Source organism: Orbicella franksi, chromosome 10, assembly GCF_964199315.1.
Source record: "Orbicella franksi chromosome 10, jaOrbFran1.1, whole genome shotgun sequence".
Lineage (NCBI taxonomy): Eukaryota > Metazoa > Cnidaria > Anthozoa > Scleractinia > Merulinidae > Orbicella > Orbicella franksi.
Genome location: NC_138154.1, coordinates 11,975,173 through 11,988,250, shown reverse-complemented (window position 1 = coordinate 11,988,250; position 13,078 = coordinate 11,975,173). Strand labels below are relative to the sequence as shown.

Sequence of the window (13,078 nt, the reverse complement as noted above, 5' to 3'; positions counted from 1 at the left end):
CAATAAATATTCTCAACTTACCGAGTGAAATAATGACACATATCTGAGTAACAACTACTTAACATTGGAGTAAACTTTACTCAACATAAGTCGCACTCAAAATAATGGGTATGTTATACTCTTTATTTTGAGTTGAAAATTGCATTTATATTTTGAGTACGGTTACTCAAAATATTGAGTCAACAGCCTTGAGTTTAGTGAGCCTTGAGTCTTGTCAACTCAGCGCAACAATGCGTTTACCTTCTGTTTTATTTACTATTAACACTTTTGCTGCACACCACGCGGTTTGTAACAACGTTTTGACTTTTCGCTGTCGTCTTGATCAGCTCCTAAATGGGCTGCCAGACTTTCGCAATCCTTAAATCAATTAAATAAACACAGGCCAACGAAGAACAAGACCGTGATAATTCCTTTTAGAAAACGCCCTAGCCTGTAAGAAAGCACGCTAAAAGCCAACATAACTGAGGCTAACTTTGTATGCGTCTGTCCTCGATTTGATGATAAATTGCGTCATAACATTGTCAAAGTAGCTCTGTATAAAGACACGAAAATCCTAGGTAGGAGTGCAAGTGAACCGGTTTTTTTTTTTTTTTTTTCAGCAGAGTTTAGTAAAAGAATTATCGAAGCATCTTCTCAGTGTTTCTATCTAGTTTTCGCATAGGTCTACTAACGTCTATCATAAATGCCGTTCTCTAGCTGGTTACGCTAGTCGCTATCTGTTCTGTTGTAGATAGTGAGGATCGCGAGGCTAAAAGTATGCGTCTGTTAACAAAATGGCAGCGGCTTCTTTGCGTACCCACGTGTGTGTAGAGAGGATTCAGATTACATTTCGAACAAGTAATATGCTAAAACAATTAGATTATTCTCTCTAGATCTCTATGCGTGATATAGTTGACTCAGACTGTGCCCTAAAGCGATAGAAATCCCAAACTCATATTTTAAAATAACTATAAGCCGTGTTGTACTCTTTCAAAAGTCTTCTTCCTCATGATAGTCATAGCACACAAACTGGCTTATTTTTCGAAAAAAACAAACAAACAAGCAAAACAAAACAAAACGAACAAATAAATATATAATAATAATAATAATAATAATAATAATAATAATAATAATAATAATAATAGTAATGGTAAAAACAAATTTCATTTCCCACCCTCGGTTTGGCCTGTTATGGCAAATGCTTCGTGTTGTTTTTCGAATTTTAAAAAAAAATCAGGATTTGGTGTTAAAGCGATTTAAGTAGAATTAGGCAATGTTGCAATTTCGATAGTACGCTGAACAAAACTGTTCTGCATCGACGTCTTACAACTGAAAAAGTGTGGAATTTTTACATTATTAAATTATTAAAGTATTAAAATATTAAAATAAAGTTTAACTTGAAATCAAAAAAAGTATATATTTGCGTCACTTTGCTTGTTTTATGTTTTTCTTGTAAAACGTTTTGTCAAGTGTACTCTGTATATTAGACATAGACAGTTTATTTTACTCGGACAACACACTTAGCTATGGTAATGCTGCGTCCCATAGACTTGATTAGCACCCGAGTCTACATTACGCATCAGCTAGTTTGTAGGTGCTCCAAGAAAACAAAATAACAAAGTGAAAATGTATGTTCAATTGGTTAAAAAACACAATTAGTTTATAAATATATTAAAATTCAAACTCGGCTTAGGAGAAAAAAATAGAAATAAAGTCGAAGCTGAAGGATGAGTAGACAATTTGTTTTGTTTTATTCCCCTAAACCTAAGAGCTAAGTTAGAATTTTAAGATATCACAATTGGGCCTTTTATATTTTAAACGTTGATCGATTCACTTTACAAGCATAACAGGCTCACTAGAGATTCACTTTTGCGAGTGGAACATCTGTAAAAAAAAAAAGACGCAGGCAAGGGTCTACTGCGCAGGATTTTCCTGTCATTTGCGCGCACTTCACGAGCGCGTGTACATACACAGCATGAAGAGATGTCCTTCAAGTTAGTTTTCCCTTAAACGAGCACGTGAGCTATATTTTTTTATTACCGACGTTTAATTGGTATACAATTTATTCTCTATAACTAAAAGGTTAAAAAAAATATGTTCGGAAGGAAGAAAGATATTACTAAAAGAGTGCACAAAACCGTTACTCTAGGATGCAAATTATTATTATTAAAAACTTCGCTTCAATCGACCGCAAAATGTAACGTGAACCGATGAAATAACACACGTGATTCAGCATAAAAGGGGTAAGATTGGCCCATCATATATCTTTTGAGAGATTAGTGACCTTCTTTATAATTGTATTTCTTGAAAGAGTTCTGGGTGAGGAATATTCAGATAAAGTTTAAAAAAAAAATCGTTTGACAACTTTTATTTCTGAGGAAACATCTTAAAACGGTAAAATAAGCAAAGAGCAAAAGCGTAATAATTTCTGTCCCTGAAAGAAAGTGCGCAAATAATCGCCGTACTTATATTATATTTAATAAAGTCAGGCCGTTTTTTACTCTTCTGTCTTCGATTTGATGATCTACTGCACCCAGAATAGCAATCTGCCAATCAGAAGTCATATCTAATGTCCTAACCATCCTCCAACCATCATCCTCTTGAGCAGTTTTGGGGGAAGGGAGGCTGGGGTGGGGTGGGAGTTTGCTTGTTAATTATATTACGCTGGCCCGATTTTAGTTCATTTTGTTTAGATCAGAGTAACATCGGGAAAAACAACATTGATATGCAAAGGCTTATAGCCTGCAGCTGATTTATAATTAATTTTTCTGTCAACGGACGTTTATTTTTTTGGCTACTAGTTACTTTTCTTACGGCGCGCGATAGCGGCCAAGAAGCGGGCGCAAAGTAATTTCGTCATTCTCAGGATAATTGTATAGGTTTCCAGGGTTATCTAGTCGATGACATCAGTGACATCAATGAGTAATCGATAGCCAATTATAATCGATGGGTAATCAGCTGATTAGTTATCGATTATTGCCAATGGGCAATGAGTAATCGATGAGTAATCGATAGGCCACTAAATTTTCAGTCATCGATTAGTCATTGATTGAGTGCATCGATTAGTCATTGATTGCAAATTTTGCAAATCTGTATTTGCTGTTACTGATCTTTATAACATAGCCTTAGCGAAGCGCGCGTTCTGATTGACTAATACGCTCGATCCATTTGCCCATGGGTTGCACGCTGACGGCAGTTTGTTTATTTGTACTTTTTCTTAGCAATTTTTTTTTAGTCGATGTTGATTGACACTGTAAAACATAATTCCTATTTTTTTTCTTGTAAAATATGGGAAAATCTAATAATTCTTCCGGAGATGAGCAATATTATTCCTGTGAGCTACCAAATTTCGAGCTAAAGTTTTTTGCCGGGCCTTCACCTAAGGAATTTGCGAAGGCGAGCAGGAGTTGAATCAGCTGGTTGAACAAAGGCATTCGGTACTCGGAGACGGGTCGGGCCGAAAAAACAAAAAAAAATTGGGTTTTGAAAACTGGTCTGTAGCAGCCTTTTGAGGTGAGTAATGCATTGCCGAAATTTTAGAGAGAATTTTCTAGCGATTTGACGACAGTAGAGTTCAGCACGAGCTTTCATTGTAAAACTTTTCTAGCATCGAAAGCCATTTAAATGCTTTAACAAATCTCTATTTGTGAAGTCTTATATATGAAATCCTTCTGTTCTGAAAACGTTATAAAGGCAATAGTTTTTCTGAGCTTTAGTAAAGGAAGTTTTATCAAATATTGGTAGCCTCTGATGAATTATTTCAGTTCCCGGGTTTTAGATTAGCTCGAAAACTCGTCGCTTGATCGTGAATTGAACTCTTGAATAAACAGCCGCTCGAAGGAAAGACTGGATCATGCACAAATATAAGCTTACATTTCTGACATTTTCCTTAAGGTCACAGTCTTCTGTTCATTTATACGGTGGCCCATTAGGGACAACTTTACAAAACAGAAAAAACACAAAATAACAAAAAATATCGCTGCACACTAAATCAAAGATATTACGAATGAAGTCAAACCAGCACTGCCAATGAAAGATGGAATGCAGTCCTATAATTAACGCATGCACACCGCCAAAAAATTAAACGCACACTGCAAATAAAAGCAAAACGCACACTGCAAAGAAAAGTGGATTGCACACTACAAATGAAAGCAAAATGAAACCCCAAATTAAGTAAACAAAAAATCGCACAGCAAAAAAACTGAACGCACACTGCAAATGAAAGCAAAATCATCACTGCAAACAAAAGTTAACCGCACGCCGCAAATGAAAGGGAAATAAACTATGCGCGCGCAATTCAACGAGAAGGCCTGAGACCTACATAGCAAGCTCTAATTCGCGCGCTTTTTCCTTGAGGTGACAACCAAGATGGCGTCTCATTATGTACGAGACGAAATTCATGCAGCAGTCCGTGAGGAGGTTTTCCGAATGCTTGGTTCTCCTTCAACATCAGGAACGGGACGCGAGATAAGTGAAGGTGCCAGTCGTTCTACAAGTCTAGTGAACTCGGATTCCCCTGATCACTCGTCGTCGTCAGAACGTACTCAATCATTCGAAGAGTTCTATGGAAAGCGTGAAGAGGAACGTCAACACGGTTTTAAACCCCCCAAGAAGAAAATAAAAAAAAAAATAAAAAAAAAACCAGTCCCGCCATTCCATGGGCACTACTTCTCAGAAATCGGCAAATGTAAAAATAAAAGTTGGTTTGGCAGCCCAAACAGATGGAGTGATAAAGCTTCGTCGTGGGAAGACTCAGATCATTACAGTAAATTCGCTAGCCAGCAAAGAAGAGATCATGCAGAGGGCAGTGGCAAAACATGCCAGCTTTGATCAGACGTTTGACGAGACCGTTGCTTATGCTTTGCTATATCCGGGCTTTCGGGAAGTGATTCATGTTCCTGGAACAAATGACAAGTTCTCACTTGCAGCTCACAAGCAAGCAATCGGCAAGGAATTCACGCGATTAACATTTTACGTTATACCTCTTGAAGAGTTTTATACTAACAAGTCAGATAAAAGTGACAGCGAAACTTTCGAAGGTGCTGCCAAAGAATCGCATTTGTGTACATATGGTTTCTCTGGGGCATGTCGGAAAGGAAAGACAACTGAGAGCACAGTTCTGGTTGTCGATGATATAAATGACGACAATGAAATGGATCGGTGCCCTTGGGCTTCCACTGGATCTGCCGCTGAGCCTTTAATCACGGGTCAACGAACTGGTGGGTTTCTCTATTTTTTTCTCGTCCTTGAAGAGTAGTTGAAGAAACTCGGTAACATTTAATCCAAACAAGTCAAGGTGGTAGTCAAAACTCATGTGAAAATTGATATGAAGGTCAAAGGCTGATACGCAATTGTGCAATAATCACAGTCTTAAGCATAATGTGTGTGACCGGTGTGGGATAAGTACAAGCATAATACATAGAAATTTTGTTCTTTTCTTGTACTTGAGCTTTAATTTCAAATAAGTGATACAGCATGAAACAAAATAAGCACAAGCATATGATCTGTTGTCACCAGATCTCCTCTGATGCCACTGCACTTCTCTTGTTCACTTATGTTTGTTCCACAGGCTTGGGCCTTGTTATTATCCACAAGTGTGGACAAGACTTAATGTTTACAAGTTATTGTCACAAAAAAGAGTCACGCAACTGACTGAGGTATCCAATTTCTGCATTTTTCTCATTTAGTGTCTCCAAAGAATGTAGCCTTGATGTGACACAAGATGACAACAAAATGATAATTCTGATTACATTTCATTACAGAAGGAAGTGATGTACAAGTTTTGAAAGAAACTTTTCCAACAAACACAGCAGAAGAAATCATTCAGGCCCTTGAAAATGCTGCTTCAAGAGATGGAGCTGCTGAGAAACTCTTAGCGACTGAACTGAGCAGTGAACCAATTGATCCCATTTGTAGCGGAGTTACCGCGCGCTGGAGGCGCGCGAGCAGAGCCCCATTCCTTAGAAATTTTGGTAAACCCATCAAGCCGAGAAAATTTGGTTATGACGTCACCGTACGAGCGAGCGAGCGACCGAACGCCGTCCGTACAGACTGTGGGGGAGGGGGAAAGGAGCCTCGCGGTAACGAGGAATGCTATTTTTTTTTTGGCGGGATTTTTAAAGAAAACTCATTGCTATTGTCATGTCAACAAATGATAGCGGAGGTTGATCTAACGTTTTTAAGATGGGGTTGCACTGAAGCATAAAACAGAAACAGAAAGCAAGAATTCACAGGCAAAGAAGTAGCGAAGAAGATCGTGAAAGAGGCCCTGTTAGGGGTAAATTCCGACAAGCGACATGGCCTTGAAACGGCGACATGAGAGCAATGAATTGGCGACGAACGACAGGCTACTCTAGCAAAATAGAGAAAGCGACACAGTAGAAGAATATCAAGTTGTATTATCAACAAATGGCATTATGGAGGGAAAAGAGAGACAGGGGAAAGCTGCCAAGGTCTTCTGGTCTTCAGCAGAAAGTAAGGGTTACGCCAAATTCAAAGAAAGATTATAGACAGGAGAGATTATCTGATTGAGGCCGTTGAGATTTTGAGTTAAAGAACGGTTGTTAAACATAAACATGGTAAAAATAGTCATAGGTTCGATTGTACTTTAGGTCCAAATACTGACTGGAAAATGGCTGAAAATAGTAATTCCAAGGGTCTAAATTTCAAAATTTCGCGGCGAAGCATGCCCCCACATCTCCTAGGAGGTTAGCAACTTCAGCGCTCGAAAGCATGCCCAAGCCCTTAGCAAACATGTCCCCAATATGCCCCCCAGCATGCCCCCAGCCCCTTAGAAAATTTTGAAAAATTGAAGTAGCTAAGAAGTCTTCTCCTTCATTCTGAGTCGAAATGTGATGCTTTAAAAGTAACCTTAAAGTAATCATTAAACCCACTGACCGGAGAAATGCTGGCTCTGCATAAGAATTCCTAGTGCTGAAAAGTGTTCGAAGTAAGTGCAAAGCATACAAGGAGTAAATTATATCCAAAGAGATACTTAATTATATATGTACTGGACTAAAACAGTACTGAGGAACCTTCAATGCGTGAGAAATAATAGTTTCAGCATGAGAGAGCAAGATTGAATTCGTTTGTGTGAGCCTCATGCTCAATGCGTGAGACTTGAGAGCACTGTGTTGGTTTCTTTTTGTAATAAACAAAGGTATTACGATGTGTTATACGTGTAGCTTCGTTTTAATTGAACAAGGTCAAATTTCCCGACCCAACTCCTCTAAGACGAAATTCCAACAGGCGACATAGTAATCTTGCGAAATGCCGACATGGCCGGTGGTGAAATTCAGACAGGGGACATGGGTACCCCCACCTAACAGGGCCTCGTGAAAGAGAGCAGGCCAGCGCTGGGGAAGGAGGCGAAACAGTACTGAACATTGTCGTGAATTATAGCGAGTCAAGGACTAGAGAAAGGGGATGAAATAATACGGAACAATGCCGTGAAGCAAAGCTAACGAGGACTATAAAAAGAGACGAAATACCCGACGACTACAGAACTGCTCAAGTTAATTCGCGCGTCGCGTCGAGATGCCGTGCAGCCGAGCAAGAAAAGTCACATGATTAAAATCAGGTGACGAACTAGAGAACTCTGTGTTTAGAGTAATTGCAAAACAGAAAACACAGTGGAAAAAAGTGGTTGATTCGTTGATCTATCGAAAAGAAGATCAGTTCGGTTCAGTCTTCACAACTTTTGCTGCAAGTTCCTGCCTGGAAGATTTACACTGGCCGAAGTGAATTGCCAACTTGAGGTAAGTGACGTTTTTTGTGGCGTTTGCCATGGAAATTATGAAGTTGCCTCGGCGAGGTAAGGTTATTTTCAATAGGAATCCTTTTTAAAGTCTTCCTTATTTGAATTAAGCCATGCTGTGGGGCATTTTACAAATTACATAGGTTTAATTTCGCTCTTAACAATAACACGTGAGTGGCTTTGTGGAGGTTGTTGTAAGTTGCATATTGTAAACAAATCAAGTTTTGTCTCGAGTTTCGTCGTCACGTTAAAAAAAAAAACTGTATTTGTAAACACTGCCGGGCGAGTTTTGAAGTTTTCTCTGTGTTAGTTGGCACATTACCGCTTCCTAGACTACAAAAATTTCTTAACCCAAGATAGGTCAACAAACCATTTTAAGCCGAAGCGAACAGGATTTGCTAATTTACTTTTGACGTTCCTATGTGAATATTTACATCTTGTGATTACAAAGTATTTCCTCGTTTTGTTAGTTCAATTTATTCGGTTTGGCAAATGCTTGGGGGGAATTTCCAGGTTAATTTGGTTGAAGACTGGTAAAGCTACCGCCGATAAAATGACTGCAAAGGTAAATTAAGCCGTCGGCAAAAATACACACTGTGATATTCAAATCTATGCTTCAGCGTGAATAATTGTCAAACTTTAACACTGCAAGCTTAAACGAATTTTTTTTTCATCCTTTCTTTCATTCGGTCAACCTTCATTGAGAAGGCATTTGGTGTTTGATACTCAGATGTAATGATATGCATATTGTGTTTGTAATGTAGATTTCCTCGTTTTATTTTGTTGTTGTCCAGTTAGTTCGGTTTGGTGAAATGCTTGTAGTCGAAATGTCGAGTAGACGATTATGCATGTAAACCCTGTCGGCAAATAAAGCTCTACTTCGATTTTGATTTGCTATTTCATTTTATTAATGCCACTGCTTTTGGTTGGGGGTACATGGCCCCTATTTTCCTAATGAAATGTTATTCCCCAGTGTGGTATTTAGACTTATGGAAATATTCCATAAAAGTGAGATAGTACTAATTAAAAAAAAAAAAATGCTTAGAGCTTTACTCGGTAATGAACAGTGAAATGGCATTTACATACTTAGAAAAAATTTAGGTCGTAGAAGTCCTTGCCCTGACCATTTCTCGGTAAAAAAAAATAACTTTTACATATATACATTCAAAATTTAGTTGGTGAGAGTGCATTCCTCGCTCCACTCTCTCTCTGCTCTCTTCTTCACACTAATTTTTTGATTGACTAACGTATTAACCAAATGTCACTGACTGTTTTCTTTGTTGTGCTTTACTTTTTTGCTCATCGAAGAAAGTTTCAGTTTCTTCCTGACTGTTTCCTTCGTCCTGTTCAGTACCAATTCATTTCATATAACTTTGTGAATTCTCTATTCTCATAAAATTTTATCTCGTCAGGGCAATAGAATGCACTCTCAGAGTGTTCAATCATCGTTTTCAGTTACTACAATTTTCAGGAAAAAAGCAGTGATTTCCTTAATTTCCTTTTGCTTTGTTTCAGGACCTTTTAGCAGGCCGGTAATTGGCCCATGGGCATTATGGGAGAATAATTTTCAAGTAAAGAATTAGATTCATTTTAGTGTTAAGCATTTTTAAATTATTATAAATTGGGCATTTTATTTTTATTTTTGTCACACGTGATGTTTTACGATTTTACCGACATATACATGTACCATGCAAATGGAAATAATGCACTAGACAATCAGAGTGTGCATTACATTGGCTCAAAATGCAAGCCATATATAACAAATGTGTGTAAAAGATATTTTTATGACTGAGAACTGGACAGGGCAAGAACTTCTCCTTCTTTTGTAAATACATGTATATTAATTCCTCTCAGCCCTGTCAAAATGTCTCAGGAACCTTCATGTTTGCAACCTAGAGTCCATAATTTTTCACCATACCTGACACAGAAGCTCACCAAATCCTAACAAAATTAATAACTAACATGGGTGTCCTTTGGGTGGCCTTTACTTTGTACTACAGTAAACACCCGCGTATAAGAACCTAGAATTTTTGGGTTCAGGCTGAATGGGTTCTTATATTTTGGGGTAGTTTTTCCGAACTCAGGCCGATTAGGTTCTTAGTAGATTCTTATTTGTAGGAGTTGTCATAGTGATACCATTCAGAGAGCTACTGTAGTACTAGTATGTCATAATGGTTGAACATTTGTATTTTAAACCGCAAAAATGCCAAGCCTTATTTTTTAAACAATAATAAATTCAGTATCATAGGCTACCATATTTACAGTTGTATTTGATAATAATGTAAATTGTTAACAGCAATATAAATATATAAATAAAAACAGCAAAAATAAATAAAAACCCAATTTAGGGAATTAAAATTGAACCAATTTGAAAATAATCAAATACAATGTGAAACAAAATATTAATTTTCTTGCGTATTGAAATAAAGATGCATTGTACTGTACACAGAAAGAACAAACATTTTCTTTGGGTATCACTGTTACAGTTGGAATGAAAAAGACAAGCAGTAATGTGTATTTCACATGAGCAAAAGTCAGGGCACTCTACAGATTCAAGTCCCAAGGCTACACCAGTATAATTTTATACAGTATTCTATACTCTGTATTTAAAAGATTTTCAATTAAACAAATAATTTTCATGGTGTTTCTCAGGAATTTCACAATTTCTATCAATTAAAATCCAGTATTTTGGCTACAAAATAAGAGTGTTTTTTTGTATAAGAACCTATTGTTCTTTGCCAGCCTAAATAGGTTCTTATATATTTGGGTATTAAAATGCCCAATTTCAGCCTGTAGGTTCTTAAATCACTAGGTTCTTATACGCGGGTGTTTACTGTACATGATTGTATATTCTGTTATCCTGCCTAATAACTGCTAGAAACAATTTTGACAGAGCTGTTTCAACAGTTTCAGTTAAAATGATTTCCAGTTAAACAGCACTACATGTAGCAGTGTTATAATGAGTGTGAACTTTATGGAGGGTTTTAAAGGTTTATTATTATTATTTTTTTTATGGTAACAGAAGACAACAAAATGTACATGTACATGTGTATACAGTATAACCTGATGGTGGTGTTGGTTGTGAATTGCAATTCATATTAGTCATCCTATTACAGGTAAGGGGAAAAAGTTCAGAAAGTTCAGAAGGTGCAGAACGTCTCTTCCACCAGCACACCTGCATTCTACAGATGCAATCATGGTGTCGTTATATATATATATATATATATATATATATATATATATATATATATATATATATAGACACACACACACAGAGAAATGTAAAGTTATGAACTTAAGATTAAAATCTGACATTTGAATGCCTCCTTTGCTAAAGTTAAGTCACCATTTAACTGTTATCACTCCCTGTGAATTCATAGAGAATTACCACCTAATGTGAAAGTTCTGTCTTCAAGTGAGGGAAAATGACGCTGCAAAAAGTTACAAAAAAAGTTACAATGAAAGTAAAAAGAATTGTGAATGTCGATCATGACTTGGTGTACATTGTACATCATATAAAGGTATGTGGTGAGTGCGAAAGGCATAACATTTCATGCATTTGCCTTTTCAGGACAAGTTATGTAACAGTGACATTTTAAAAGATGTGATCAGAAAAATAATGAGTATTGTCCAGGCTGTACCAGTTTATGGACGGCATATGCAGACAGTAAGAGGTGCTGTAAGCATTACCAGGTAATTAAGTTAGTTTTATGCTTATGACTTCTTGTACTTGGATTTTGTGTCATTTTGTCACAAGAATACGTAATGAAAGATGCATTGGTTGACGCAATTTACTTTCAAAGGCAAACTTAAAAGTCTGCCTATGGTGGATACCGGTTGTGTGTAATGTGAATGTAAAGTGAACACAGTGTTAAAGATGTACTGCATGTTAATATTAAATAATCTGAAATTTCAGCGAGTTTGAAAATATATTATATCTCTGACAGTTCTGGGGTGAGGGCTGTTACATGTACATGTAAATGGCTCATGCTCGATTTTTCACTTGTTATGACTTAGCTGCCAATATGTTCTGTAAATTAATTTTAATAGTCATCTCTTGGTGTGCAACGATATACACCAATATTTAACCAAATAATGTACAGTGTAAATTAATGAACCAAATTATGCTGTTTTCAGTTGACCAACGCTGCTACATGTACATTGTATTGTGATGTTGAAGCACGCAAATTTACAAAGATGCCCGCGGTGTCAACTTGTCAAATGTATGAACTGGCCAGCCAGTCTAGATTACAAAACTTTCTGAAAGTTGGCCTTACCTAAGGTACTTAAGATTCATGTATTTCTTAAAGCATATTTTGTAATTAATGATTTCTCAGACATTGTTTTCTTCAAGAAAAGATTCATACTCCACATGGAGGTTTTTTTCTTTAAGAGCTCCCTCCTCCTGTTACTTTGGAATTTCTAATGACTGGCCATGAATGGGTGTTGGATATGAATATCTTCTGGAACTGCACACTCAGATTAAGTCAGCAAGAACATTAGTATTTATGCTGACAAAGTCTGATTTTCAGCCTGGATGGCCCTTTGATTGGGACTGTGCACATTGTTGTACTATAATGTTCCAGTTTCTTGTTTAAAGCAAATTGCATGTGCGCTCAAAAGCAAGTTCATAACAGTTAGATATGTTTGCTTTGCATCTCAGGGCAGAGCCCGCCACTGTGAAAGTTTTGGTACCATCTGCCTAGCATTTGACTCACTACTGTAGACACTCAGTAAACAACTAGCAATGAAGTACACTGTATATCAATGAAAGGAATGTCATCTGTTGGTTATAAATTATAATTAATATGTCTTTGTATGTTCAGTGGTGTTCAAGTAGCAGCTTTATACAGTATGATTACATCCCTGTTCCTGCCAGTCAATATATGAACAGTGTACACATGGGCAGCCTGGATTAAAATATCAAAGATATTTAAAGCAACCTTGGCCAGGTGAGATATTTCTAAAGAAATATAAATTCAAGGTCCTTATGATTGCTTATAGGGATTGATTTTATTGTAAACAATATCTTACTGAGTCTTGTGTACTAATTGTTGTAGAACACAGAGACCACTGTCATGACAGAGAAATTAATGTGTGAAAAGTTCCATAAAAAATTGCACTGGGAGCAAATTAAATCATCATAGATGCAGCTTCTCAGAGATCCCCAATATTAATGGAACATACATTGTACATACATGTGAAAGAGTGCAATAATTTATTACTTAAGATTGTAATGCTTTGTGTGGTTTCTCTATATTTACAGACAACTTGATGCCATAATAATTTCTACACTCAAAGTTCATTGAACAAACTGACTTAGAAGTTGAGGTCTGCAACCCA

General features: G+C 36.9%; 2 protein-coding genes across 4 annotated transcripts in view; one reads left to right on the top strand and one right to left on the bottom strand.

The window, feature by feature from the left end:
- The window catches only part of LOC145500477 (uncharacterized), a 227,602-nt gene that overhangs the window by 126,798 nt on the left and 87,726 nt on the right, over positions 1-13,078 (bottom strand). The gene's annotated exons all lie outside the window — the stretch shown is intronic.
- LOC145500481 (uncharacterized) lies at positions 4,631-11,343 on the top strand. Of its 3 annotated transcripts, none has more exons than XM_081480010.1 (4): positions 4,631-5,198; positions 5,742-7,736; positions 10,758-10,851; positions 11,307-11,343. In XM_081480010.1, exons 1-2 carry the CDS (start codon positions 4,637-4,639, stop codon positions 6,182-6,184), a joined length of 1,005 nt encoding a protein of 334 aa, XP_081336136.1. In that variant the 5' UTR covers positions 4,631-4,636; the 3' UTR covers positions 6,185-7,736; positions 10,758-10,851; positions 11,307-11,343. The 3 variants fall into 3 exon arrangements, with proteins under 3 accessions (XP_081336136.1, XP_081336137.1, XP_081336138.1); XM_081480011.1 differs by having other exon boundaries at positions 9,251-10,851; XM_081480012.1 differs by lacking the exon at positions 10,758-10,851.

What these genes read in the sequence shown, in the direction of transcription:
- LOC145500481 (XM_081480012.1), top strand. Translation starts at nt 4,637, where the DNA reads ATGGGCACTACTTCTCAGAAATCGGCAAATGTAAAAATAAAAGTTGGT. An exon ending in AATCACGGGTCAACGAACTG is followed by an intron (nt 5,199 to 5,741) that starts GTGGGTTTCTCT and finishes ATTTCATTACAG; the next exon opens with AAGGAAGTGATGTACAAGTT.